This window comes from Macaca nemestrina, chromosome 18 (genome assembly GCF_043159975.1).
Source record: "Macaca nemestrina isolate mMacNem1 chromosome 18, mMacNem.hap1, whole genome shotgun sequence".
Lineage (NCBI taxonomy): Eukaryota > Metazoa > Chordata > Mammalia > Primates > Cercopithecidae > Macaca > Macaca nemestrina.
Window position 1 is genome coordinate 74,270,082 of NC_092142.1, and position 26,680 is coordinate 74,296,761.

General features: G+C 44.3%; 1 protein-coding gene across 3 annotated transcripts in view; it reads right to left on the reverse strand.

Moving 5' to 3' along the window:
• LOC105491271 (craniofacial development protein 1) overlaps positions 1–22,739 on the reverse strand; it is a 149,104-nt gene extending 126,365 nt beyond the window's left edge. The window contains exons 1-2 of one of the 3 annotated variants that reach the window (XM_071084965.1): positions 22,346–22,737; positions 1,532–1,649 (exon numbers count right to left, since the gene is read on the reverse strand). In XM_071084965.1, the coding sequence (XP_070941066.1) occupies positions 1,532–1,649; positions 22,346–22,409 (182 nt within the window). In that variant the 5' untranslated portion in view covers positions 22,410–22,737. Of the gene's footprint in view, positions 1–1,531; positions 1,650–22,345 lie in introns of all 3 variants that reach the window. The other 2 variants (XM_011757496.3, XM_071084964.1) reach the window with 2 other exon arrangements.
• Positions 22,740–26,680: the final 3,941 nt, after the last annotated feature.

Genomic DNA, 26,680 nt, shown 5'->3' on the forward strand with positions numbered 1-26,680 from the left:
TACTTTATGTGCCAGATATTGTTGACTTTTTAAAGCTACTCCATTTGTAGAACAAGTTCTATTGAGAAGAGCCTCAACTTTATTTGCACTATTTCTTCCAAGAGTTCTCAAGGAAAAAGAAAAAAATCCATGTTTCTTCCCACTTTCGGAAGACATGAGAGCTGGAATACAGAAAAATTCAAGGACAGGCCAGGCGAGGTGGCTCACGCCTGTAATCCCAGCACTCTGGGAGGCCAAGGCCCACACAGATATTCCACTACCTTTTTTCTCTTTTTCTTCATATAAACTTTCATCACATCAAGATGAGACAAGGTCAGCACTTCAAGACCAGCCTGGCCAACATGGTGAAACTCCATCTCTACTAAAAATACAAAAATTAGCCAGACGTGTTGACGGGTGCCTATAATCCCAGCTACTCAGCGGCTGAGGCAGGGAATTGAACCCAGGAGGCGGAGGTTGCAGTGAACAGAGATCACACCACTGCACTCCACCCTGGGCAACAGAGCGAGACTCTGTCTCAAAAAAAAAAAAAAATTCAAGAACAAAAAAACTGGGCCCAAGACTTATAAGAGTACATTGCTTCTTAGACTATTTTGACTTGAGGCAAATCCATCTAATATCTACAATTCTTTTTTCCTTTTCATAAATGATAATCTGCTTTTTGCTTCAATGCCCAGGAAGACAGAAACACCCAAGTAAGGTAAAAGACTTCTATGGAAGATGCCCTTATCTAAGTTAAATAGCCTGTCAGAATTTTCATAATTTTCATGGGAACATAAGCCCATACCAGGCCTATGTGAGGCAATTTGCTAAATCTATATTTTTTTAATTTAATTGCATATATAACCTTAGATCAAACAATTCCACTTCTAAATGTTTCATTTACAGATATACATGTATACATTATATACATTTATGTATTTATGTATACTTTGTATACATGTATAAAAAGAATATTCACTGCAGTCTTGTTTGTTGTAGTAAAGACTAGATACAATCTAAACATCCCTCAATACAGGAAAGCCTAAATAAAGTAAGGCCTATTCATATACTGTAATACTATGTAAAAGAGGAGATACTGCCATGGTACCATCTCTGAGATGTGAAATAAAGAGAAATGAAAATGAGAAAATGAGTATGCTACTATTTATATTTTTTTCTTAAAAAAAAGGAAGAAAGAAAATATAGACATATATGCTTTTACATGCACAGACTATCTCTGGTAGCATAGTTCTTCAGAGGCAAAGCAACAAGGGCTAGGAACAGGGTAAACATCTTTTTAGGGACTGAATTTTCTGTTTTAACCATATATACATATTACCTATAAACATGTTTTTTACATTAAAGCTCAAAATGTTTAAAGCTTTCCAGAGACCAAGAAGTTAATCCTAAAATAACAGCAAATGTTTCCCTCAAAGAGAAAAGGATTAGAAACTCTGGCTTCATTAAATCTATCATCAGATAAATCTTAGCAATCAGGATGGTTGTGACAATAGCCCCTAACTTCTAAGGGCCTTGAGGGCAGCATCACCTGGCTGGAATGCTCTGGGCCTTTCTTTTTTTCCCTTGGGTTTTCTGTGTCTGCTCTTCACCATCCACTTCATCTTCCTTCACTAATTCATTTACATCATCTTCACTATACTCTCCACCTGAAATCACATTAACAGGGTGATCAGACAGGAATAAAGGTTTTCACATCAAGATGAGACACTTTCATCAATACAAGCTTTCACACCAAGACATTTTCATTAAGAAAAAGTGAATTTTCCCCTATTCTTCCATTCTTCACCTAACGAAAACATCATTTCCTTGGGGAAGTCTTCTCTGCCCCTGAAGACTACCCTATGTTCTTCTATCCTAGGCTTGCATGGCAGTCTCTATTTCCGCTCCATAACTCATCCCACTTATATTTAATGTTGGTAATTTCTGCTGTGCTTTATATACTCCAAGAGGACATAAACCCTGTTCAACTTGACTTTTAAGTATTCGCTGAATGAATGAGTGAATGAACAGAAATTCCAATTCTACTAATGTGTTTCTCAAAGAAGATGCACTACCTCATCTTGGGTATCTTTCAAATCTAATTTAAAAAACACTTTGTCTTCTCAATAAAAGAGGTTTAAAAGAAAACCTAAAGACTTCCAGTTAAACATAGCAGAAAGAACAAAAACACCCATGTCCCATCTTCAGACACTGACATTCAAGGGTCCCCAACAAAAGAGTGTCGCTTGGATGTCTGACCACATGCTGTGGTACCAGTCAATAAACCAACCCTGCCCACACAGAGATTCCACTACCTTTTTCCTCTTTTACTTCATATAAACTTTCATTTGAAGTGTACACACCAAAAAGCACACAAATCTAATATGTAGTTCAATGGAATGACACACAGTGAACACGCTTGCATAACCAGGGCCCCAGCTTGAGGAACTGAACATTATCAGCATCCCAGAAGGCCCCTTGTGCTCCCTTCCAGTCACTAACCACTAATCTACCCTTAAAGGGAACCAATATCCTGACTTCTAACGTCACGGGTTAGTTTTGCCAGCTTTTCAACTTTCTTTTTTTTTTTTTTTTTGAGACGGAGTCTCGCTGTGTCTCCCAGGCTGGAGTGCAGTGGCGTGATCTCGGCTCACTGCAAGCTCCGCCTCCCGGGTTCACGCCATTCTCCCGCCTCAGCCTCCCAAGTAGCTGAGACTACAGGCGCCCGCCACCACGCCCGGCTAGTTTTTTTTTTTGTATTTTTAGTAGAGACGGGGTTTCACCATGTTAGCCAGGATAGACCAGCTTTTCAACTTTCAACAGGAGCCTGCGGTGTGCACTCTTCTGTGTCTGGCTTCTTTCATTCAACATTTTGTTTGTGAAATTCATCCACATTGTTGCAATGTAGCTGTAGTTTATTCATTCTCACTCCTAAATAGTAAATAGTATTTCATTGTATGACTATACCACCATCTGTTTATTCATTCCCCTGTTGATGCACAACTAGGTTGTTTCCAGTTTGGAGTCATTACAAACAGTACTGTTTTGATACTCCTGTACATCCAATCAGCTTTATTTATTTATTTATTGAGACGCAGTCTCGCGACCTCAGCCCACTGCAACCTCTGCCTCCCAGGTTCAAGTGATTCTCCTGCCTTGGCCTCCTGAGCAGCTGAGATAACAGGAGTGCACCACCATATCCAGCTGATTTTTATATTTTTAGTAGAGATGGGGTTTTACCTTGTTGGCCAGGCTGGTCTGGAACTCCCAACCTCAGGTGATCCGCCTGCCTTGGCCTCCCAAAGTGCTGGGATTACAGACATGAGCCACCACACATGTCCTACAATCAACTTTTAAATACTTCACTCATAACGTACCAAGGACCACCAAACACTTGAGAAAAACCTCCAATATGAAAGGCAAGTTTCAAGATAAACAGAAAGGAATTCAGAGGAAACAAAATTAGTGCAGAAAGAGGGGGTGGGGAGGGGGACAGACTAAAAACTTAAGGAAAAAGGCTTTGTAATTACTATCCTTAAAGATATAAGAGAGACTGTGGTACCCATGGAATAAAAATAAGACTTTTAAAATAATTAAGAAAAACAACAAAACAAACAAAAAAGCTCGTGAAAACTAAAGCAATGATAAAAGAAATTAAAAAAAAAAAAAAAAAAAAAAAAAAAAAAAAAAAAGACCAGTGGCTCACGCCTATAATCTCAGCCTTTTGGTAGGCCAAGGCAGGTGGTTAACCTGAGCCCAGGAGTTCAAGACCAGCCTGGCCAACTATGAAACCCTCTCTCTACAAAAAAAATACAAAAATTAGCTGGGCTTGGTGGTACACACCTCTAGTCTAAGCTACTCAGGAGGCTGAGGTAGAAAGATCACTTGAGCCTGGGAGGTCAAGGCTGGAGTGAGCCAAGATCACACCACTGCACTTCAGCCTGGGTAATAAAGCAAGATCCTGTCTCAAAAACATAAATACATAAATTCAAATTTTTTTAAAGGCAATCAGAAGGAGCCAGCTGTGTGAAAATCTGGAGAATGAGCATTTGAGGCTGAGGTGGAAACAATCAATATCCAAAATGGAATTCTGTTTGATATCCCAAACACCAAGGACTAAGTGACAGTGTTTCATGAAGAGAGCAGTGAGTTCCTGGTTAAGACAGCAGTCTGAACACACAAATGTTAATTTTACTTCCTCCTGAACCTCAAGTAAAATCATCAGCACAAGGCCGGGCACAGTGGCTCATACCTGTAATCCCAGCACTTTGGGAACCCAAGGAGAGCGGATCACTTGAGGCCAGGAGTTCAACACCAGCCTGGGCAACATGCTGAAATTCCATCTCTACCAAAAATACAAAAAATTGGCCAGGCATGGTGGCGTGTTCCCGTAATCCCAGCAACTCAGGAGGCTGAGGCAGGAGAATTGCTTGAACCCAGGAGGCAGAGTGTGCAGTGAGCCAAGATGGCACCACTGCACTCCAGCCTGGGCGACAGAGTGAGATTCTGTCTCAAAAAAAAAAATTAAGCAGCACAAAAGGACTTTTGAAACATGTAAACCTATAATGCTGGAAAGAAATGGTAAGGAGACAACAGCAACACATCTCCGGAACCTGGAGAGTAAGCAGCAATTGCTTACAGACTTAGGGAAAGAAAAAGCCTAAGTTGATATGCAACGCAAAATCCTCAAAAGGCACTGGGACCAGAGGTAAAGGTGAGTTCCCCCAAATCAGGGGAAAGCTGTAAGAGAGGCAGTTGGCCCTCCACAGGTCTAAGCCATGGGCAACTAGTTCTACCACAGCACCCACCCCTAGCCCCCACCCCCAAGCAAAATCTGAAGGTTGTATCCTGGAGGAGTGTGGATGAGGGAATGCCAAGCATAGTTGGAGGACATATAGGTACTTTAAGGAAATCAGGAATATTAAGTGACCAACATAAATACTAAGGCTAAATACTAAGATTCCCAGCACTACTACCCTTTCCTTACATAGCTAGTTTTGCTTGCTACTCATATTTTGAAACTGTATTTAGGTAGGTGGTAAATCTATAAAGAAAAGCAAGGCAGCCGGGCGCGGTGGCTCGTGCCTGTAATCCCAGCACTTTGGGAGGCCGAGGCAGGCGGATCACGAAGTCAGGAGATCAAGACCATCCTGGCTAACATGATGAAACCCTGTCTCTACTAGGAAATACAAAAAAGTAGCGGGGCATGGTGGTGGACACCTGTAGTCCTAGCTACTTGGGTGGCTGAGGCAGGAGAATGGCATGAACCTGGGAAGCGGAGCTTGCAGTGAGCCGAGATCGCACCACTGCACTCCAGCCTAGGCGACAGAGTAGACCCCATCTCAAAAAAAAAAAGAAAAGAAAAGCAAGGCACATGTCAATGTCAACAGTACAAATATTCTAGTTATTAAACTGGGTGGTAGGTACATAAGTATCATTTGATTAGTATTCTTTAAACTGTACATGTGATACTCTGCCATATATATATATACATATATATATATTTCACATTTTTATAAATATAAGAAAAGCTCAGAGCTGGGCAAGATGGCTCATGCCTGTAATCCCAGCACTTTGTGGGGCCAAGATAGGAGGATTTCTTGAGCTCCGGAGTTGGAGACCAGCCAGGGCAACATGGTGAAACCCTGTCTCCACAAAAAATACAAAAATTCAAAAATTAGCCAGGCCTGCTGAACTGTGCCTGTAGTTCCAGCCACCTGGAAGGCTGAAGTGGAAGAACTGATTAAGCCCGGGAGGCTGAGGTAGCAGTGAGCCATGTTTTCATCACTGTACTCCAAGCCTGGGTGACAAAATGAAACCCTGTCTCAAAAAATAAATAAATAAATAAAAATAAAGAAAAAACTCAGGGCCAGGCACAGTGGCTCATGCCTGTAATTCCAACACTCTGGGAGGCTGAGGTGGAAGGACTGCTTGAGCCCAGCAGTTTGAGACCAGGCTGGGCAACAAAGTGAGACCCTATAACTACAAAAAAATTTTAAACATTAGCCAGGCACAGTGGGCATGCCTATGGTCCCCACTACTTGGGAGGCTGAGGGGAGGATCACTTGAATCCAGGAGGTCAAGGATGAAGTGAGCCATGAACATGCTACTGCATTCCAGCCTGGGTCACAGAATGAGACCCTGTCTCAAAAACAAAAACAAAAACAAAAACTACCCCAAAATACAAAGAAACACAAATGTATTTACCTTTTTATCCAGCAGTCCCACTTTTATCCCAGAATATATAATAGGTTATTGACTCAGCACTGTTTGTAATAGCAAAAAATTAGAAACAGCTCAACTTGTCTCACAGTAAGTGACTGGCTGAAAAGACTATGGTCTATCTAAAGAATGGAATACCACATAGTCATTACAATGCAATGTGTAGAATTTCTATGTATTTACCTCAAAGATACACTCTTAAGTTAAAGAGAAAAAAAAGGAGAGGAAAAGCAAAAGAACAATGTATGAAATATGTCAGCTTTGGATGAGGAAAAAGGAAGAATTAAGAATATGCTTATATTTGTTTGTATACGGAAAAAGCGACACTAGAAGGATAAACAAGAAACTAATGAAAACAGCTCCTTATAAGGGTCAGGATAAAACAGAGTAGAAGCAAGAGTTCACTATGTTTATCTCTCTACAGAACTTTGAAAATCCCTTAAATTCAAAAGTTTGAATAAGTAAACATAACTGTATACCAAAATAACATAACCACATAAACAAAAGATTCCCAGGACTTTAAAAACAGTATTCTGACTATACATCTTCATCAAGATGCATTTCAAAGACAAAAAAAAGTTCTACTCTGTGTAGTAACATCAATGTTGGTATTTTGAAACTATTTCCTTTATATCATAGGTTAAAGCAAGTAATCAATCATGTTAGGAATCTAGATCTTCAGAATAAGAGAAATGACACAATTATAAAATCAAAGAAATAGGCCGGGAGTGGTGGCTCACGTCTGTAATCCCAGCACTTCGGGAGGCTGAGGTGGGTGGATCACTTGAGGTAAGGAGTTCTAGACCAGCCTGGCCAACATGGCAAAACCCCATCTCTACTAAAAATACAAAAATTACCAGCCAGTCACAGTGGCTCACGCCTGTAATCCCAGTACTTTGGGAGGCCTAGGCAGGCGGGTCACAAGGTCAGGAGTTCGAGACCAGCCTGGTCAGTATGGTGAAACCCCATCTCTACTAAAAATACAAAAATAAAAATAAAAATAAAAAAATTAGTTGGGCGTGGTGGTGTGCCTGTAATCCCAGCTACTTCGAAGGCTGAGGTAGGAGAATCGCTTGAACCTAGGAGATGGAGGTGGCGGCAAGCTGAGATCACCCCATTGCACTCTAGCCTGGGCAACAAGGCTAGACTCCATCTCAACAAAGCGAAACTCCATCTCAAAAAAAAAAAAAAAAAAAAAAAAAAAATTACCAGGCATGGTGGTGCACACCTGTAATCCCAGCTACTCAGGAGGCTGAGGCAAGAGAACTGCTTGAACCCGCGAGACAGAGGTTGCAGTAGGTCAAGATCACACCACTGCACTCCAACCTGGGCAACAGAGCAAGACTCCATCTCAAAAATAAATAAATAAGTGAAAACACAGATGTTAAATTAAAGGCCGGGCATGGTGGTTCATGCCTGTAATCCCAGCACTTTGGGAGGCCAAGGCTGGCAGATCGTCTGAAGTCAGGAATTCAAGACCAGCCTGGCCAACATGGTGAAACCCCATCTCTACTAAAAATACACAATTAGTTGGGTGTGGTGATGCATGTTTGTAATTCCAGCTACTGGGGGGCGGGGCGGGGGGGGGGGGGCTGAGGCAGGAGAATCACTTGAACCTGGGAGACGGAGGTTGCAATGAGCTGAGACGCATCATTGCACTCCAGCCTGGACAACAAGAGTGAAACTCCATCTCAAAAAAAAAAAAAAAAGAATTAAAAATATCAATATGAACTTGAACCCTTTTTAAGATAAATATTTCCTAGTTTTGTCCACTAGACAAACGGCATACAAACTACATCATTCTGGTAACATCGAGCATCTCTAAAGTTCAAAGTTGAGACAATTTACCACAAGAAGGCTCCCTGAGAAAAAAAAACTCATTTCAGGTCTGAGGCAAAGAAAGCACAAGGTAAAACCAGACATTTTTCTGTGCCAGAAAGCCAGGAAGCTATTTAAAAATAATAGATCAAGGCCAGGTGCAGTGGCTCATGCCTGTAATCCCACAACTTTAGGAGGCCAAAGTGGCTGAGTATGGGGTGGGGGAATGCTTGAGCCCATGAGTTCGAGACCAGGCTGGGCAACAGAGGAAGAGCCTGTTTCTACAGAGATTTTTTAAAAATTAGCCAGGCATAGTGGCACACACCTGTAGTTCCCATCTACTGGGGAGCCTGAGGCAGGAGGATCACTTGAGCCCAGGAACTGAAGGCTACAGTAAGCAAGACGCTGACTCATAAAAAATAAATAATAATAAAAAAGATCAAATTAAAAGGATACAGGATCCAGCTTGAAAGAGCTCCTACTGCCGGGCGCGGTGGCTCAAGCCTGTAATCCCAGCACTTTGGGAGGCCGAGATGGGCGGATCACGAGGTCAGGAGATCGAGACCATCCTGGCTAACACGGTGAAACCCCGTCTCTACTAAAAATACAAAAAAACTAGCCGGGCGAGGTGGCGGGCGTCTGTAGTCCCAGCTACTTGGGAGGCTGAGGCAGGAGAATGGCGTGAACCCGGGAGGTGGAGCTTGCAGTGAGCTGAGATCCGGCCACTGCACTCCAGCCTGGGTGACAGAGCAAGACTCCGTCTCAAAAAAAAAAAAAAAAAAAAAAAAAAAAGAAAGAGCTCCTACTGGCCAAAGCAGTGAAGACTTGAACATTAAAACAGGTAATTGTTAGAAAATGAAAACACACTGAATCAATAAAAATCTGTGAGCCCCTCATGATATTAAAAGACAGGAAAAAAATTGTACCATTTTACACTGCTATTAAAAATTACTACCTATTTTGAAAACTGTAATTTAGGGAAAAGAATTAAACATTTATACTGTTCCAATTGATAAAGGAAAGCTACACTTTACAGAAAAATGTCAACTAATAAATATAGAAGAACACAGAATTAGAAAAACACTTCTCAAACTCTAATGACAGTAGTAGTTTAGGCAAGGGTTATCAAGTGATGTCAAAAAGCAATTTAAGAAGCTGGGTATGCCAGAGGCGTGTGAACCAGAGCAACTCTATCCTGAATAGCGACTGGATAAAATGAGGTTGAAATCTGCTGGGATGCATTCCCAGGAGGTTAAGGTATTCTAAGTCACAGGGTAAGCTAGAAGGTTGGCACAAGATACAGGTCATAAAGACCTTGCTGATATAACAGCCTGCTGTAAAGAAGCCAGCTAAAACCCACCAAAACCAGCGCCATGACAGCTTACAAATGCCATGGCAATGTCAGGAAGTTACTCTAAATGGTCTGAAAAGGGGAGGCACGAATAATCCATCCCTTGTTTAGCATATAATCAAGAAATAACCATAAAAATGGACAACCAGCAGCCCTTGGGTCTGCTCTGTCTATGGAGTAGATATTCTTTATTCCTCTACTTTCTTAATAAACTTGTGTACTTTTCTGTATGGATTTCCCTTGAATTCTTTCTTGCTCAAGATCTAAGAACCCTCTCTTGGGGTCTGGATCTGGACCCCCTTTCAGGTTAACAGGTAGTCTCAGCTGCCTGAGAGGCTCTCTTGAGCTCAGGAATTTGAGTCCAGACTGAACAACACAGTGAGACCTCCAACTCAACAACAACAAAAAAAATTAAAAAGCAATTTAAGTTTTAACCATTAAGTATACTGTCACATGGAATACTTTCCAGTTCTAAAAGTTCCAAAGGAAAAAACAAGTATACAACATAGGGATCAGACAGACTGTCATCACCCTGATTTAGTAGTCACCACTATAGTTATCAACCTGATAGTATGTCTTCTGACGCTATTCAAACATCAGACATCCATCGATAATGCATTCTAGCCAAAATATTTCATTGGAACCCATCGAGCATTTAGATCTAACTTCTGATTTATAGAGAACTAAAGGAACAAAGGAACAACTAAAACAACACCATGAGAGAATAACTAGACAAATCCAAGAGGTGAGATATGCTGCAGGAGGTATGGCTTGATCTTTTCAGCAATCTATGTCATTATAGACAGGGGAGTGTGCTAGATTAAAAGAGACTCAAGGATGGAACAACTGGATAATATGTGTAGTCTTGAACTCAACTGTGATTTGAACACACAAGCTATAACCATTTTGGAAAATTTGAGTATGATCTGTATGTAAGATAAAACATTTACTAAAATAAATGGGTAGAGACTGTCCACTGAAAAGAGCAGGTTGAAAAGTGATGTGAGGCCGGGCGCGGTGGCTCAAGCCTGTAATCCCAGCACTTTGGGAGGCCGAGACGGGCGGATCACGAGGTCAGGAGTTCGAGACCATCCTGGCTAACACGGTGAAACCCCGTCTCTACTAAAAAATACAAAAAATTAGCCGGGCGAGGTGGCGGGCGCCTGTAGTCCGGGCTACTTGGGAGGCTGAGGCAGGAGAATGGCGTAAAAACCCGGGAGGCAGAGCTTGCAGTGAGCTGAGATCCGGCCACTGCACTCCAGCCTGGGCGACACAGCGAGACTCCGACTCAAAAAAAAAAAAAAAAGAAAAGTGATGTGAGTAAACACAATTGCAGGCTGAGGAAAAAATACAAATATCTATACCTAGGTGTACAAAAAAAATCAGAGTGAGTATTCGCTAAGGGATTGACACTGATGGTCTCTAGGTAGTTCAACTGTAATTATTTTTATATTTAACTGCATTTTCTAATTTTGTACAAAGCTCTGCACTAGTTTTGAAAACTTTTGCCTGTTTTCATCATAAAAACAGGCAAATGTTGTAGACAGTTCAGTCAAGTAGATGCACAAGGCTCTGGATCTTAAACATGTAAAAAGATGCTTAATCTCATTAATAATGAGACAGCCATGTGGGAGGGGGTCTCCAGAGAGTCCCCAGCCAGCCAGCAGACTGGGAGGAATGCACCCTGGGGTGGAGCCACAGAGGTTCCTGCTCTTTGTAGCGGGAAGAAGCCTGGCCCCTCTTCTTCCTGTGTGGAACCTGGGATTCAAAGCTGTGAGGCAGGAAGCGCAGCAGCAGGAATTCTAGCCTCGCAGAGTCTGTTTCCCCTTTTTTCCCTTGTCACCCAATAAAACCCTGTTTTACTCACACTTCAAATTATCTGCGAGCCTAAATTATCGTGGCTGTGAGACAAGGACTCCATCTTTAGCTAAACTATGGAAAAGTCCTGCAACAATAAGAGATAAGCAAATTTTAAATTATACACACAAAACCCCCCAAAAACTCAAGATCAAATTCCATGCAGTTACTATGAGGGGAAAAAAGACAGTAAGAAGCAGAATAACATCCCTGCAGACAATGTAGGCACAAAAGGAACAAATCTTGTCCAAAGACTCAGCACTTCCAATCACCTTTTTAGTGCCCCAAACGTAAATATGAGCCAAAACAGCTAAGAATCACTATAAATCTGAGAAAGCCTCTTACATAATAAAACCCTAAACAAGCATACAGGGTGAATAAAAAATCACCCTAGAAGAACAAAGACTTTATTTCCTTATTTTACGAGGCTTGCATTATCTGATACTAAAACCACACAAGGAAATTACCAAAAAACTACAATCAATATCCCTCATAAACATAGATGCAAAAATCCTCAGCAAAATACAGCTGTCCCTCCATATTTCTGGGGAATTGGTTCCAAGATCTCCCCCACCCCAAACCAAAACCCACAGATGTTCAAGTCCCTGATATAAAATGATGTCATATTTACATATAATCTAGCATACTTTAAGTCATCTCTAGATTACTTACAACACCTAATATAACGTAAGTGCTATATGAATAGCTGTTCTACTGTATTGTTTAGGAAATAATGACAAGGAAAAGTTTGTACACATTCAGTACAGATATAACCACCCATTCTTTTCCCAAATATTTTCTTTTTTTTTTTTTTCTTTTTAGACAGAGTTTTGCTCTTTTTGCCCAGGCTGGAGTGCAATGGTGCGATCTCAGGTCACTGCAACCTCTGCCTCCCAGGTTCAAGCAATTCTCCTGCCTCAGCCTCCCAAGCAGTTGGGATTACAGGCGCTTGCCACTATGCCCAGCTAATTTTTTGTATTTTTAGTAGAGACAGGGTTTCACCATGTTGGCCAGGATGGTTTCGATCTCTTGACCTCGTGATCCACTCATCTTGGCCTCCCAAAGTGCTGGGATTACAGGCGTGAGCCACCGCGCCCGGCCTCTTTTTTTTTTTTTTTTTTTTTTTTTTTTTGAGGCCAAGTCTTGCTCTGTTGCCCAAGCTGGAGCGCAGTGGAACGATCTTGGCTCACTACGATCCTCCCTGGTTCGAGTGATTCTCCTGCCTCAGTCTCAACAATAGCTGAGACTACAGGTATGCACCACCACTCCCAGCTAATTTTTGTATTTTTGGTAGAGACGGGATTTCGCCATGTTGGTGAGACTAGTCTTGAACTCCTGGCCTCAAGTGATCCACCCACCTCAGCCTCCCAAAGTGCTGGAATTACAGGTCTGAGCCACCACACCCAGGCTCTTAGAGAGTATTAAAACTGTGAATAAAAAAAAAAACATGTTTTCGGAGGTTAAGGCAGGAGGATCGCTTGAGGCCAGGAGTTCAAGGCTTCGCTGAGCTGTGATCTTGCCACGGCACTCCAGCCTGGGTGACAGAGCAAAACCCTGTTTCTTTTAAAAACAAACAAATCCAGGTTTTTCTTACACCTGTAATCCCAGCACTTTGGGAGGCTAAGGCAGGAAGATGGCTCAAAGCCAGATGTTTGAGACCAGCCTGGGCAACATGGTAAGAGACCTCGTCTCTACAAAAAAATAAAAAATTAGATGGGTACGATGGTGTGCATCTGTAGTCCCAGGTACTCGGAAGGCTGAGGTGGGAGGATCACTTGAGCCCAGGAGTTTTAGGCTGCAGTGAACTGTGATTGCACCACTGCACTCCAGTCTGGGTAATCAAGCGATTCTCGTGCCTCAGCCCAGTAGCTGGGACTAATTATTGTATTTTTAGTAGAGACTGGGTTTCACCATGTTGGCCAGGTTTGTCTTTAACTCCTGGCTTCAAATGATCCACACTCCTTGGCCTCCCAAAGTGCTGGGATTATGGGGGTGAGCAACTGCAGCCAGCTTTTTTCCAAATATTTTCTACCTGCAGCTGGTTGAATCCATGGCTGTGGAAACCACAGATACAGAAGGCTGACTACATTAGCAAACCAAATCCAGCTATGTATAAATATATCCTAACCAAGTGAGCTGTCTCCCAGAAATAAGTCTGTCAGAAATTTGAAAATCAATCATTGTAATCCACCATACGAACAGACAAAAAAAAAGGAAAACCACACGTAATTAAATCAATAGATGGAGAAAAAGCATCTGACAAAATTCACCTCTCTGAAAACTGGGAACAGAGGGGAACTTATTTAACATGATAAGGAATCCTGAGGGACAATATATGCAGACTGCCAAGGTTAACATTCCAGCTCAGTTACTATCTAACTGGATGAATTCCAGCAATTTGCTTAGACTTTGTGCCTCAGTTTTTTCATCAGTAAAATGCAGAGCACAACTGGCACATACCACATAGTGTTAGGTGACTGAGTTAGTAATAAGTTACTCAATGCTAAAGTGCTTAAATGGCAGGCAGGCAGACACACACGGCATCTATGAAAAACCTATAACTAACACCACATGCAGTGGTAAAACACTGATTTCTTTTCCCCCTTAATATTGGGAAAAAGGCAAAGATGTCTCCTCTCGCAACTCTTATTCAACATCATACTGGAAGTATAAAATATAACAAGGCAAGCAAAATAAATATAAAAGGCAAACATATTGGAAAGGAAGAAATAAAACTGTTTCTATTCACATTTGACATCACTGTGTGGAAAATCCCACAGAACCTACAAAAACCTCCAGAACTGGTAAATGAGTTTAGCAAGGTTGTAGAATACAAACTTAGTATGCAGAACCTGTATTGTATTTCCATATGCTAGTTACAAACAACTGGAAATAAAAACTATTTAGACAAAAAAAAAAAAAAAAAAGATACAGACTGTATTCATAGTGTAAAAATGTAAGATTGTTAAACTGTCAGTTCTTCCCTAAATGGTCTACAGATTCAATGGAATTCCAAACAAAATCCAAGTAGGATACTTTTTGGAGAGATGAACAAAGTGATTCTACAATGTATATGGTGGCCAGGTGTGGTGGCACATGCCTGTAATCCCAGCTACTCAGGAAGCTGAGGCAGGAGAATCGCTTGAACTCAGGAGGCCGAGGTTGCAGTGAGCCAAGATCATGCCATTGCACTCCAGCCTGGGCAACAAGAGCAAAATTCCATCTCAAAAAATAAATTAAAAAGTAAAACTATATAACTTTTACATAGGAAAATACAGTTAGGCAAAAAAGAGTTCTTAGATATGATTCCAAAAGCACAATCCATAATAGAAAAATTTGACAAACTGGATTTTACCAAAGTTTAAAAATTTTGCTCTGCAGGCCAGGCATGGTGGCTCATGCCTGTAGTCCCAGCTACTACAGAGGCTGAGGCGGGAAAATTGCTTGAGCCCAGGGTTGCAGTGAGCTGAAACCATGCCACTGCACTCCAGTCTGGGCAACAGAGCAAGACTCTGTTTCAAAAAAACCAGTAACAAAAATTGCTCTGCAAACACTATTAAGAGAATGAAAAGACAAGCACAGAAACAAAACACTGCAAAACAAATATCTGACAAAGCAGCCAGGCGTGGTGGCTCACACCTGTACTCCCAGCACTTTGGGAGGCCAAGGCGGTTGGATCACTTGAGGTTGGGAGTTTGAGACCAGCCTGACCAACATGGTGAAACCCCGTCTCTACTAAAAATACAAAAATTGGCCGGGCGGGGTGACTCAAGCCTGTAATCCCAGCACTTTGGGAGGCCGAGACGGGCGGATCACAAGGTCAGGAGATCGAGACCATCCTGGCTAACACAGTGAAACCCTGTCTCTACTAAAAAACACAAAAAACTAGCCTGGTGAGGTGGCGGGCGCCTATAGTCCCAGTTACTTGGGAGGCTGAGGCAGGATAATGGCATAAACCTGGGAGGCAGAGCTTGAGGTGAGCTGAGATCCGGTCACTGCACTCCAGCCTGGGCAACAAAGCAAGACTCCGTCTCAAAAATAAATAAATAAATAAATAAATAAATAAAAATACAAAAATTAGCTGGGTGTGGTGGCAAGCACCTGTAATCCCAGCTACTCGGGAGGCTGAGGCAGGAGAATCGCTTGAACCCGGGAGGTAGAGGATGTGGTGAGCCAAGATTATGCCACTGTACTCCAGCCTGGGGGACAGTGAGACTCTGTCTCAAAACAAAACAAATATCTGACAAAGGACTATATCCAGAATATGTAATTCCAAAACTGAAAACAACCCAATGTTTTAAATGGACAAATAATTCAAAAGACACATCACCAAAGAAGATAAAATGATGGCAAATAGGCACATGAAAAGAGAATCAACATCCTTAGGGAAATGCAAACTAAAGGAAAAATTAGCTAATTTTTTTCTTCTTTTTTTTTTTCGAGACAGTGTCTCGCTCTCTTGCCCAGGCTGGAGTACAGTGGCGCGATCTCGGCTCATTGCAACCTCTGCCTCCTGGGTTCGAGTGATTCTCCTTCCTCAGCCTCCCAAGTAGCTGGGACTACAGGAGCACACCACCACGCCCAGCTAATTCTTTGTATTTTTTAGTAGAGACGGGGTTTCAACATATTGGCCAGGCTGGTCTCGACTCCTGACTCTGTGATCCGCCCCCTCGGCCTCCCAAAGTGCTGGAATTACAGGCGTGAGCCACTGCGCCTGGCCCGAAATTAGCTAATAAAAAAAAATAAAAAATAAAAAAAAAACCTGACCACCCCAAGTGCTGTTGAGGATGAAGCACTTCGAGAGTTCGAGAGTTGCTACTCGAACTCTCAAACATGTTGCCAACAGTAATCACACCACAAAAATTTTAGCAGTTTCTTGTAAAGTTAAACATACACATACTACAAAACCCAGTAATCCCACTCCTAGATATTGACCCAAGTGAAATGAAAATCCATGTTCACAGAAAAAGCTGTGTGTAAATATTTACGAACAACTTTATTTGTAATCATAAAAAAACAGGAAACAACCCAGTGTCCTTCAAATACAGAATAAACTGTGGTATATTCATATAATGGACTACCACACAACAGCAGAAGGAGCTAATTATTGACGTGTGCAACAACACAGGTGAATCTCAAATGCATTAGGCTAAACGGAAGAGCCAGACACAAAAAGCTACCTACTGTTATGGTTCCATTTAGATTATATTCTGAAAATGGCAAAACTATAAAGATGGAAAACAGACCAGCGGTTGCTAATGGCTGAGGCCGGGGGTTAGGGAGAGTTGTTTGACCACAAAGAGTAGCAGGGGGAATTTTTTTTTTAGAGGGTTGGAGGCTTGAAACTGTTCATTTTGGTGGTGGTTACACAATTCTAGGTGTTTGACAAAAATCAGAGAACATTACATTGAAAACAGTACATTTTATTGTATGTAAGTTAAAAATTGTATGTGAAATGCTGATACTGCATTTCCAAAAGAAGAAAGAACATAATGCTATAAAAATATTCAAAGTTGGTTGGGCTTGGTGGCTCACACCTGTAATCCCAGCACTTTGGGACGCCGAGGCAGGTGGATCACGAGGTCAGGAGATCGAGACCATCTTGACCAACAAGGTGAAGCCCCATCTCTACTAAAATACAAAAAAAAAAAAAAAAAAAATTAGCCAGGTGTGGTGGCACGCGCCTGTAATCCCAGCTACTCAAGAGGCTGAGGCAGGGGAATCGCTTGAACCCGGAAGGTGAAAGTTGCAGTGAGCCGAGATTGTGCCACTGCACTCCAGCCTGGGTGACAGAGCTATATTCCGTCTCAAAAATAAATATATAAAATAAAATAAAATAAAATAAGAGAGAAAAAGAAGGGCGGAGAGGGAGAGAGAGACAGAAAGAAAAAAAAGAAAAGGAAGGAAAGAAAAGAAAAAGAGAGAGGAAAGAAAGGAAAAAGAAAAAAATTCTAGGAAAAAAAGTTCTCAGAAGGCTCAGCAAAATGGCTGAAAACACTCATACCAAGATATATCATGGTGATATATTAGAAAATGGGAACAGGCCAGGCATAGAGGCTCACGCCTGTAATCCCAGTACTTTGGGAGGTCGAGGCAGGCGGATCGATCATCTGAGGTCAGGAGTTTGAGACCAGGCTGGCTAACGTGGTGAAACCCCATCACTACCACAAAAATACAAACATTAGCCAGGCGTAGTGGTATGCACTTGTAGTCCCTGCCACTCGGGAGGCTGAGGCAGGAGAGTCACTTAAACCTGGGAGGTGCAGGTTGCAGGGGGCCTAGATGCTGCCACTGCACTCTAGCCTGGACAACAGAGCCAGAGTCCATCTCAAAAAAAAAAAGAAAAAAGAAAATGGGAATAAAGAGAATATTCTACCAGCTTCCAGAGACAAACAGACCTTATACATTGAGCAGAAATCAGTAACAAAACATTTATTAACAGCAACTTGGGAATCTAGAAAGTAATGAAGCAACACCTTTAAAGTTCTGATGGAAAATTATTTCCAGCCTAGAATTCTGTACTAAACAGACAATCAATCAAGCCTGAGGGGCATGGTTACTTTTAGACATTCAAGGTCTCAGAAAAATGTTCCTGACCAGGCATGGTGGCTCACGCCTGTAATCCCAGCACTTTGGGAGGCTAAGGAGGGCAGATCACTTGAGGTCAGGAGTTCAAGACCAGCCTGGTCAACATGGTGAAACCCTGTCTCTACTAAAAACACAAAAATTAGCCATGTGTGATGGCGGGCACCTGTATCCCACTACTTGGGAGGCTAAGGCAAGAGAATTGCTCAAACCCGGGAGGTGGAGGTTGCAGTGAGCCGAGATCACGCTACCGCACTCCAGCCTGGGCAACAAGAGCAAGGCTCCATCTCTAAATAAATAAATAAATACACTGGAGCACTCATAGAAGGTAACCAAGACAAAGTGGAGGCCAGAAGGCAAAGACCGTTTCAAAAGATTAAAGTGAAAATCTAATGAATGTAAATATTTTGGGAGATGATTTAGACAATTCTAAAAGTTTAGAGTCAAATTAGTAGAGTTTGACAAAAAGAGTCAAACTCTGTAAAATATTTTAAGAGACTTATTCTGAGCCAAATATGAGTAACCATGACCTATCACGCAGCCCTCAAAAGGTCCTGAGAGCATGTGCCCAAGGTGGTCGGGTTGCAGCTTGGTTTTATATATTTTAGGGAGGCATGAGACATCAATCAAATACATTTGAGAAATACAGTGGTTTGGTCCATTAAGACGGAACAACTGGGGGTGGGAGTGCTTCCAAGCTATAGGTAAATTTAAACATTTTTTGTTGGCAACAGATTGTTTCTCTAAACAGAAAAGAATATCTGGGTTAAGATGGAGGTTGTGGAGACCAGAGTTGCTGTTGTTGTTGTAGTTATTATTGTTGTTTTCAAGACACACTTTCACTCTGTTGCCCAGGCTGGAGTGCAGTGGTGCAATCTCAGCTCACTGCAACCCCCATACCCCTGGTTCCAGCAATTCCTCTTCCCCTCCCGAGTAGCTGGGATTACAGGTGCAGGCCACCATACTCGGCTAATTTTTTTATATCTTTAGTTGAGACCAGGTTTCACTATGTTGGCCAGACTGGTCTCGAACTCCTGACCTCAGGCAATCCACCCACCTCAGCCTCCTAAAGTGCTGGGATTAAAGGTGTGAGCCACCGCGCCAGGCCACTTGTATTTTTTAAATGGAGTCTCACTGTGTTACCCAGGCTGGAGCGCAGAAGCATGATCTTGGCTCACTGCAACCCCCACCTGTTGGGTTCAAGAGATTCTCGTGCCTCAGCCTCCCCAGTAGCTAGGATTACAGGTGCCCGTCACTACACCTGGCTAATTTTTATATTTTCAGTAGACACGGGGTTACACCACGTTGGCCAGGCTGGTCTTGAACTCCTGACCTCAAATGATCCACCAGCCTCTGCCTCCCTAAGTGATGGGATTATAGGCTCGAGGGCTCGGCTGAGAACAGAGGTTTATTTTTGTTTTTGTTTTGAGATGGAGTCTCGCTCTTTCACCCAGGCTGGAGTGCAGTGGCCGGATCTCAGCTCACTGCAAGCTCCACCTCCCAGGTTCACGCCATTCTCCTGCCTCAGCCTCCCGAGTAGCTGGGACTACAGGCGTCCGCCACCTCGCCCGGCTAGTTTTTTGTATTTTTTTTTAGTAGAGACAGGGTTTCACCGTGTTAGCCAGGATGGTCTCGATCTCCTGACCTCGTGATCCACCCGTCTCAGCCTCCCAAAGTGCTGGGATTACAGGCTTGAGACACCGCGCCCGGCCGAGAACAGAGTTTTACCATACAGATGAAGCTTTTAGCTGGCAGGCTTCAGAGAGAATAGGTTGCAAAATGTTTCTTATCAGTCTTAAAGTCTGTGTCTATGTTAATATCGGAGATGTATAATGAGGCAGGTTCAGCCCCCACTTCCCATTACGGCCCAAAACAGCCTCACAGGTTAAATGTTAAGAGCCCTGGCTAAGGAGGAAGCCCATTCAGATGGTTGGGGGGCCTTAGAATTTTATTTTTGGTTTACAGCAGTAAGTACATAGACAGCTACGTAACAACAAAAAAAGGGAATTATTAGCACCAGAGAAAACAAGAAGTGCAGGAAAAGTAATCTGTATAACATACGGTTCAGCTGTAACAGGATGTTTATTCACACTATCATTAGGAAAAAAAACACTGGGCCTGGCCCGGTGGCTCACGCCTGTAATCCCAGCACTTAGGGAGGCCGAGGTGGGCGGATCACTTGAGGTCAGGAGTTTGAATCAAGCCTGGCCAACATGGGGAAACCCCGTCTCTACTAAAAATACAAAAAAATCAGTCGGGTGTGCTGGCGGGCGCCTGTATTCCCTGCTACTCGGGTGGCTGAGGCAGAAGAATGGCGTGAACCCGGGAGGTAGAGCTTGCAGTGTGACGAGATCCCGCCACTGCACTCGGCCTGGGAGACAGAGAGAGACCCTTGTCTCAAAAAAAAAAAAAAAAAAAAAAAAAAAATCAGTCGGGTGTCCTGGCGGGCACCTGTAAGCCCAGCTACTTAGGAAGCTGAAGCAAAACTGCTTGAACCGGCGAGGCGGAGGTTGCATTAAGCAGAGTGCGCCACTGCACTCCCGCCTGAGCAACAAAGAGACACACTGTCTCAAAAAAAAAAAAACAACACTGCATACTGATCTAACCAAAATTGAACACAGGTACAATGGCAGATTAGGGAGCTGGGGAGGCCCCGAAGGTGGAAGTCTGTGGGTGTGTTGGGGGTGAGGGGAAAGAGGTCAGGAGGTAATAAAAATGATACCTACTATACATGGGTTAAATCAATAGACCACAATAGTACAACACCAAATTCACAAAGTAGAAAGAAGTTTCTCCTGAGGAATATTAAATTAAATAGGGATGAGGGGTGATGGGAATGCATAGCTTTTTTTTTTTTTTTTTTTGAGATAGAGTCTCGCCCTGTCATGTCACCCAGGCTGGAGTGCAGTGGCCTGATCTCGGCTCACTGCAACCTCCGCCCCCCGGGTTTAAGCGATTCTCCTGCCCCAGCCTCTTGAGAAGCTGGAACTACAGGCGCATGCCACCACGACATCCAGCTAATTTTTGTGTTTTTGGTACACACGGGGTTTTACCATGTTGTCCAGGATGGTCTCGATCTCTTGACCTCGTGATCCGCCCGCCTTGGCCTCCCAAGGTGTTGGGATTATAGGCGTGAGCCACCGCGGCAGGCATGGAATGGCTAGTTTTCAACGTGCCTTTTAGAAATACTTCACCAGCCGGGGCGCGGTGGCTCAAGCCTGTAATCCCAACACTTTGGGTGGCCAAGGTGGGAGGATCACTTGAGCCCAGGAGTTCGAGACTAGCTGGGCAACATAGTAAGATGCCATTTCTACAAAAAAAAAAAAAAACTTTAAAAAATTAGCCGGGCGCGGTGGCTCACGCCTGTAATCCCAGCACTTTGGGAGGCCGAAGCGGGCGGATCACAAGGTCAGGAGATCGAGACCATGGTGAAACCCCGTCTCTACTAAAAATACAAAAAATTAGCCGGGCGCGGTGGTGGGCGCCTGTAGTCCCAGCTGTGGAGGCTGAGGCAGGAGAAATGCGTGAACCCGGGAGGTGGAGCTTGCAGTGAGCCGAGATCGCGCCGCTGCACTCCAGCCTGGGCAACGGAGGGAGACTCCGTCTCAAAAAAAAAAAAAAAAAAAAAAAAAAAAATTAGCCGGGCGTGGCAGCCTGCACCTGTAGTCCCAGCTACTCCAGAGGCTGAGACGGGAGGATCGCTTGAGCCCAGGAGTTTGAGGTTGCAGTGAGCCAAGATCGTGTCACTGCACTCCAGCCTGGGCAACAGCAAGACCCTGTCTTTAAAAACTAAATAAAACAGAACATAACGAAATTAAACAAAGAGAATAGGGACGACTCTTGGGTTGGGTTTTGTTAGTCTGTTTGTTTCTGGTTTGTTTAGTCTTTCAACTGAGGATCTGAATGGGTGAAGATACTTTCAATGAGATGGGTATGTCTGGGAAAGACCAAGAAGGGGTAACAGGTAGGTTTCTTCAGTTAAGATTCATTGTCGCCCCGTTCGGGTTGAGATCCCTAAGGAAAGAAAGTTCTGAGAGAAGAGGATGGGTGGACGTCACAATAAGGCAAAAAGCATCACAGGGGGAACTTCCTATCAGAACTTTCTAACAATCAGGCGGGGAGCAGACAGCTCTATCTTGGACGGGGTGGTGGCCAGCAGCTCTCTCGGGCCAGGGCTGAAGAAAACCTCCAACGCTCGGACTGCCTCCCCGACTTCCGAAGCAGCGGTGTCGTTCGGGGCTGACCGACGAGCATCCCTAGGGACAGGGCCATGTTCAAGTGCCGGTTCCCGCGCTGCAAGAGGGGGCGGCGGCCGGAGCTGGCCCAGGGGGAGGGCGGCACGGAACCGCCACGCGCACACGCCTCGGGCCGGGGCGGCCGAGGATAAGGGGCCTGAGGGAGCGGACGCTCGAGAACGGGCGCCCCCGGGACCACCTGGGCCACGGGGCCGACGGCCGTGGGGGCAGAGCGCGCCTCACGTGAGGCGAGGGGCGGGGCAATCCGCTCCTCGCCTCAGGCGGAATCGCTCACCCGACGGCACGTAGTCCTCGTCCTCCTCCGACGTGGAGAAGTCTTCGGAGTCGAATTCCTCCATGTTGCTGCCGCTTGATGCCGGTCAAACTCGCAGGACCGCAGCAGCTGCCTCCAACGGCAAAGCTCTAGGGAGAGACCATAGAACCCCGGCAGCGACGACGACAGCTAGGGCGGCCCCGACAGCGCTTTGCACATGCGCAGAGAGTACTACGTGGTTTCCTTACGACACTTCCGGCCGATGCCTGCGGGCTGGCGTCCCGGAGCCCCTCACTGGGAGCCCGAACCCGCCCGGACGCGGTGCATGCTGGGACTTGTAGTCTTCGGCGCTGCCTCGCCGCCTTCATTTACTAACTCTGCTTAAATAAAATTACATATCAGTGGAAATACAGGTGACCTTCATTAATCATTAGTTCGTAATGTCAAATTCACTTACTTGCTAAAATGTATTTGTAACCCTAAAATCAATCATCACGGTACTTTCTGGGGTTCTTCCCGGGCATGCGCAGAGGGTGAAAATTTGGAGTTGGCGGAGGTACAGGTTCCCAGCTGAGGTTTGAACTAGGCAGAAGCCCCGCCTTCTAATTGCACCTCCCGTGCTGTAAACAAAGAGTCCTTTCTGCAATCTGTTTACTGACACTTTTTTTTCTGCTTTTTGTGGGTGCTTTTGCTGTTTAAAATGGCCCCCAAGCGTAGAGCTGAAGCTCTGGCCGGTGTTCCTAAGCAAAAGGAAGACTGACGTGCCTGACGGGAAAGTCCACGTGTTGGATAAGCTCCGATCAGGAATGAGTTACTTTGCTGTTGGCCATGAGCTCAATGTTAACGAGTCGACAATCCCGTACATCAAGAAAAAGGTAAAGGAAATTCACCGATCTGTCCGTGAGGCCGCTCCGGATAGTGCGGAAGTGACCTACATCGTGCGTGATGAAGCTATGGAAAAGATAGAAAAGCGGCTAAATTTGTGGATTCATGAGATGTCGACGGATTAAAAACAAACAAACAAACAAAAACGTAGTGGACCGCACTGTTGTGAGGCTGAAAGCCAAAGTTATCTATGGTCACGTTACCCAGGGTCAGAGAAATGCTAAACCTTTCTCGGCGAGTGCTGGCTGGCTCGCGCGTTTCCAAACGGCGATACGGGTAAACAATGTTAAACTTGCTGGTGAGGCGAGTTCTGCAGATCAGAAGGCTGCGGAAGAATTTTTAAAATACTTGCTAAGTGGGCCGGGCGCGGTGGCTCACGCCTGTAATCCCAGCACTTTGGGAGGCCGAGGCGGGCGGATCACAAGGTCAGGAGATCGAGACCACCGTGAAACCCCGTCTCTACTAAAAATACAAAAAATTAGCCGGGCGCGGTGGCGGGCGCCTGTAGTCCCAGCTACTCAGGAGGCTGAGGCAGGAGAATGGCGTAAACCCAGGAGGCGGAGCTTGCAGTGAGCCGAGATCGTGCCACTGCACTCCAGCCTGGGCGACAGAGCGAGACTCCGTCTCAAAAAACAAAAAACAAAACAAAACAAAAAAAATACTTGCTAAGTGTTATACAGGAAAAGCGTTATGTGGAAGAGCAGGTTTTCAATGACGATGAGACTGGCTTATTTTACAAGGATGTTGGCAAATGAACCTACATAATGCAAACGGCCTCCAAAGCCCCTGGCTTTAAATCATGACAGGATCATGCACCCTTGTTATTGTGCGCCAATGCCAAAGGCGACTTTAAGTGCAAACCCCTAATGGTGTACAGAACCCTAAATCCACAAGCGCTTAACGGGAAATACGGGAACCATCTGCTAGTCCACTGGAGTTGGAACAGAAAAGTGTGGATGATGTCCAATTGGTTCCACAGCTGCTTCATCCCAGAAGTTGAACACTATCTCCAGGGCAGAAACCTTGCCTTCAACGTTTTGTTTGTTTGTTTGTTTTTTAACGGAGTTTCGCTCTGTCACCCAGGCTGGAGTGCAGTGGCGCGATCTCGGCTCACTGCAAGCTCCGCCTCCCGGGTTCACACCGTTCTCCTGCCTCAGCCTCCCGAGTAGCTGGAACTACAGGCGCCCGCCACCTCGCCCGGCTAATTTTTTGTATTTTCAGTAGAGATGGGGTTTCACCGTGTTAGCCAGGATGGTCTCGATCTCCTGACCTCGTGATCCGCCCGTCTCGGCCTCCCAAAGTGCTGGGATTACAGGCGTGAACCTATAATCTGCGCCCGGTGCCTTCAAGGTTTTATTAATTTTGGATAATGCGACAATCCATTGCTGCAAAGAACTTGAAAATGCACAACCCAACATACAAGTTCTTTTTATGCCCCCAAACACTAAGTCTCTCATTCAACCCCTCAGTCAGGGCATAATAAAAGCGTTTAAGGCACACTACACAAGGGAGCTTTATACGAAGGCCTGTGAGGCTCTCAGGACCAACAAGGAAACCGCCATGCTGGACTATTGGAAGTCGGTCACTATACTCAACGTTATTCATTATGTCGGCACAGCCTGGGAGCATTGGTCAGGCTACTATCAATAACTGTTGGGAAAATGTTTGGCCAGACTGTGTGGAGAATTTTGAAGGCTTTTAAGGTGTTACACAAAGTATAAAGAACAGTGTCAGAGACATAATGCATATGGCACAGCAGATAAGTGGAGAGGGCTTTGATGACATGAAGGAAAGAGATATGGAGGAGATTTTGGCAGAGAAGGCAGTGGAACCAATGAAGACCTGGATGAGATGGCAAAACAAGGCATTGGAGTTGACGAAGAGGATGGCCATGAAAGTCGGCCCGAGACTTCCAGAATTGTCCCTCTCACAGCAGCCAAAATACTGGAATGGAGTTCTGCCTTGGAAAAAACTTTTATCGACATGGAAGAGTGTGACTCTATGCTTGATCGAAACCTCAAATTTAAGCGCCTGGCCTCCACTGCGTTTGCCCCTTATACCGAGATGCTTAAAGATTTCAGGCAGAAAAGCCAAGCAGGCGGCCGGGCACGGTGTTTCAAGCCTGTAATCCCAGCACTTTGGGAGGCTGAGACGGGCGGATCACAAGGTCAGGAGATCAAGACCATCCTGGCTAACACGGTGAAACCCCGTCTCTACTAAAAATACAAAAAAATTAGCCGGGCATGGTAGCGGGCGCCTGTAGTCCCAGCTACTCGGGAGGCTGAGGCAGGAGAATGGCGTGAACCCAGGAGGCGGAGCTTGTAGTGAGCCAAGATCGTGCCACTGCACTCCAACCTGGGCGACAGAGCAAAGACTCCGGCTCAAAAAAAAAAAAAAAAAAAAAAGCGCCAAGCAGGCAAGGCTAATGCAATTTCCCAAGCCAGTTTGGGAGGGAAGATTGCCCACTCCTTCAACAAGTGTCAAGAGCCGACTCCTAAGGTAGAAATGCCAGAGTTTCACCTGCCACCCTCTTCCTCTTCTGCAGAATAAATTTCACTCACCCCTCCCCTGGTTTCTGTGGCACAAGCCAAGGTCGAGAGGTTTAACCACATTGTGCAGGTCCATCAACCATAAGATTTTAGTTGATATTTTTATAAAACTTAGGATGCTCCGTCTTTTTCACTTTATTTGTATTGCTGTACTGTAGCGTATACAGTATGTGTGGGAAGTAGTGTACGTGTTTACTGTGGGAACTGTACGGTATGTTATGCTGTTTACTGTATATGGGTACTATATGTGTGTACTCTGTGCGTGACAATGAAAAGGTAGTACAGGCCGGGTGTGGTGGCTCACACCTGTAATCACAGCACTTTGGGAGGCCAAGGTGGGCGGATCACAAGGTCAGGAGTTCAAGACCATCCTGACCAACATGGTGAAACCCTGTCTCTACTAAAAATACAAAACTTAGCTGTGCGTGGTGGCAGGCGCCTGTAATCCCAGCTACTCGGGAGACTGAAGCAGGAGAATCGTTTGAACCTGGGAGTCGGAGGTTGCAGTGAGCCAAGATCATGCCATTGCACTCCAGCCTGGACAAAAGGGCAAGACTCTGACTCAAAAAAAAAAAAAAAAAAAAAGTAGTACAATCTCAGTATACTAGAGTACATTACACCAAACTACTGTCATTGAAATTTTATTGTAAATACTGCAGATTATTTCTAAGAAAAACATATTAAATAAGGTGTCCTTGAACGGAAACACACATAAAACAAAGTTACATACTGATCAGTTGACACAAGTGTTGACCAGAGGTTCACAGGAACCTAACCCTGTATTTCACCCAGGAGCCATGGTTCAGTTTTTGCTAATTCAATGTTCTCGACAACTTTATAGACATAACTACTGTGAATACAAAGAATGGACTATTCAGGAATGCAGTTATCATCCACACGAACTCTTCAAGTTAAATCATAT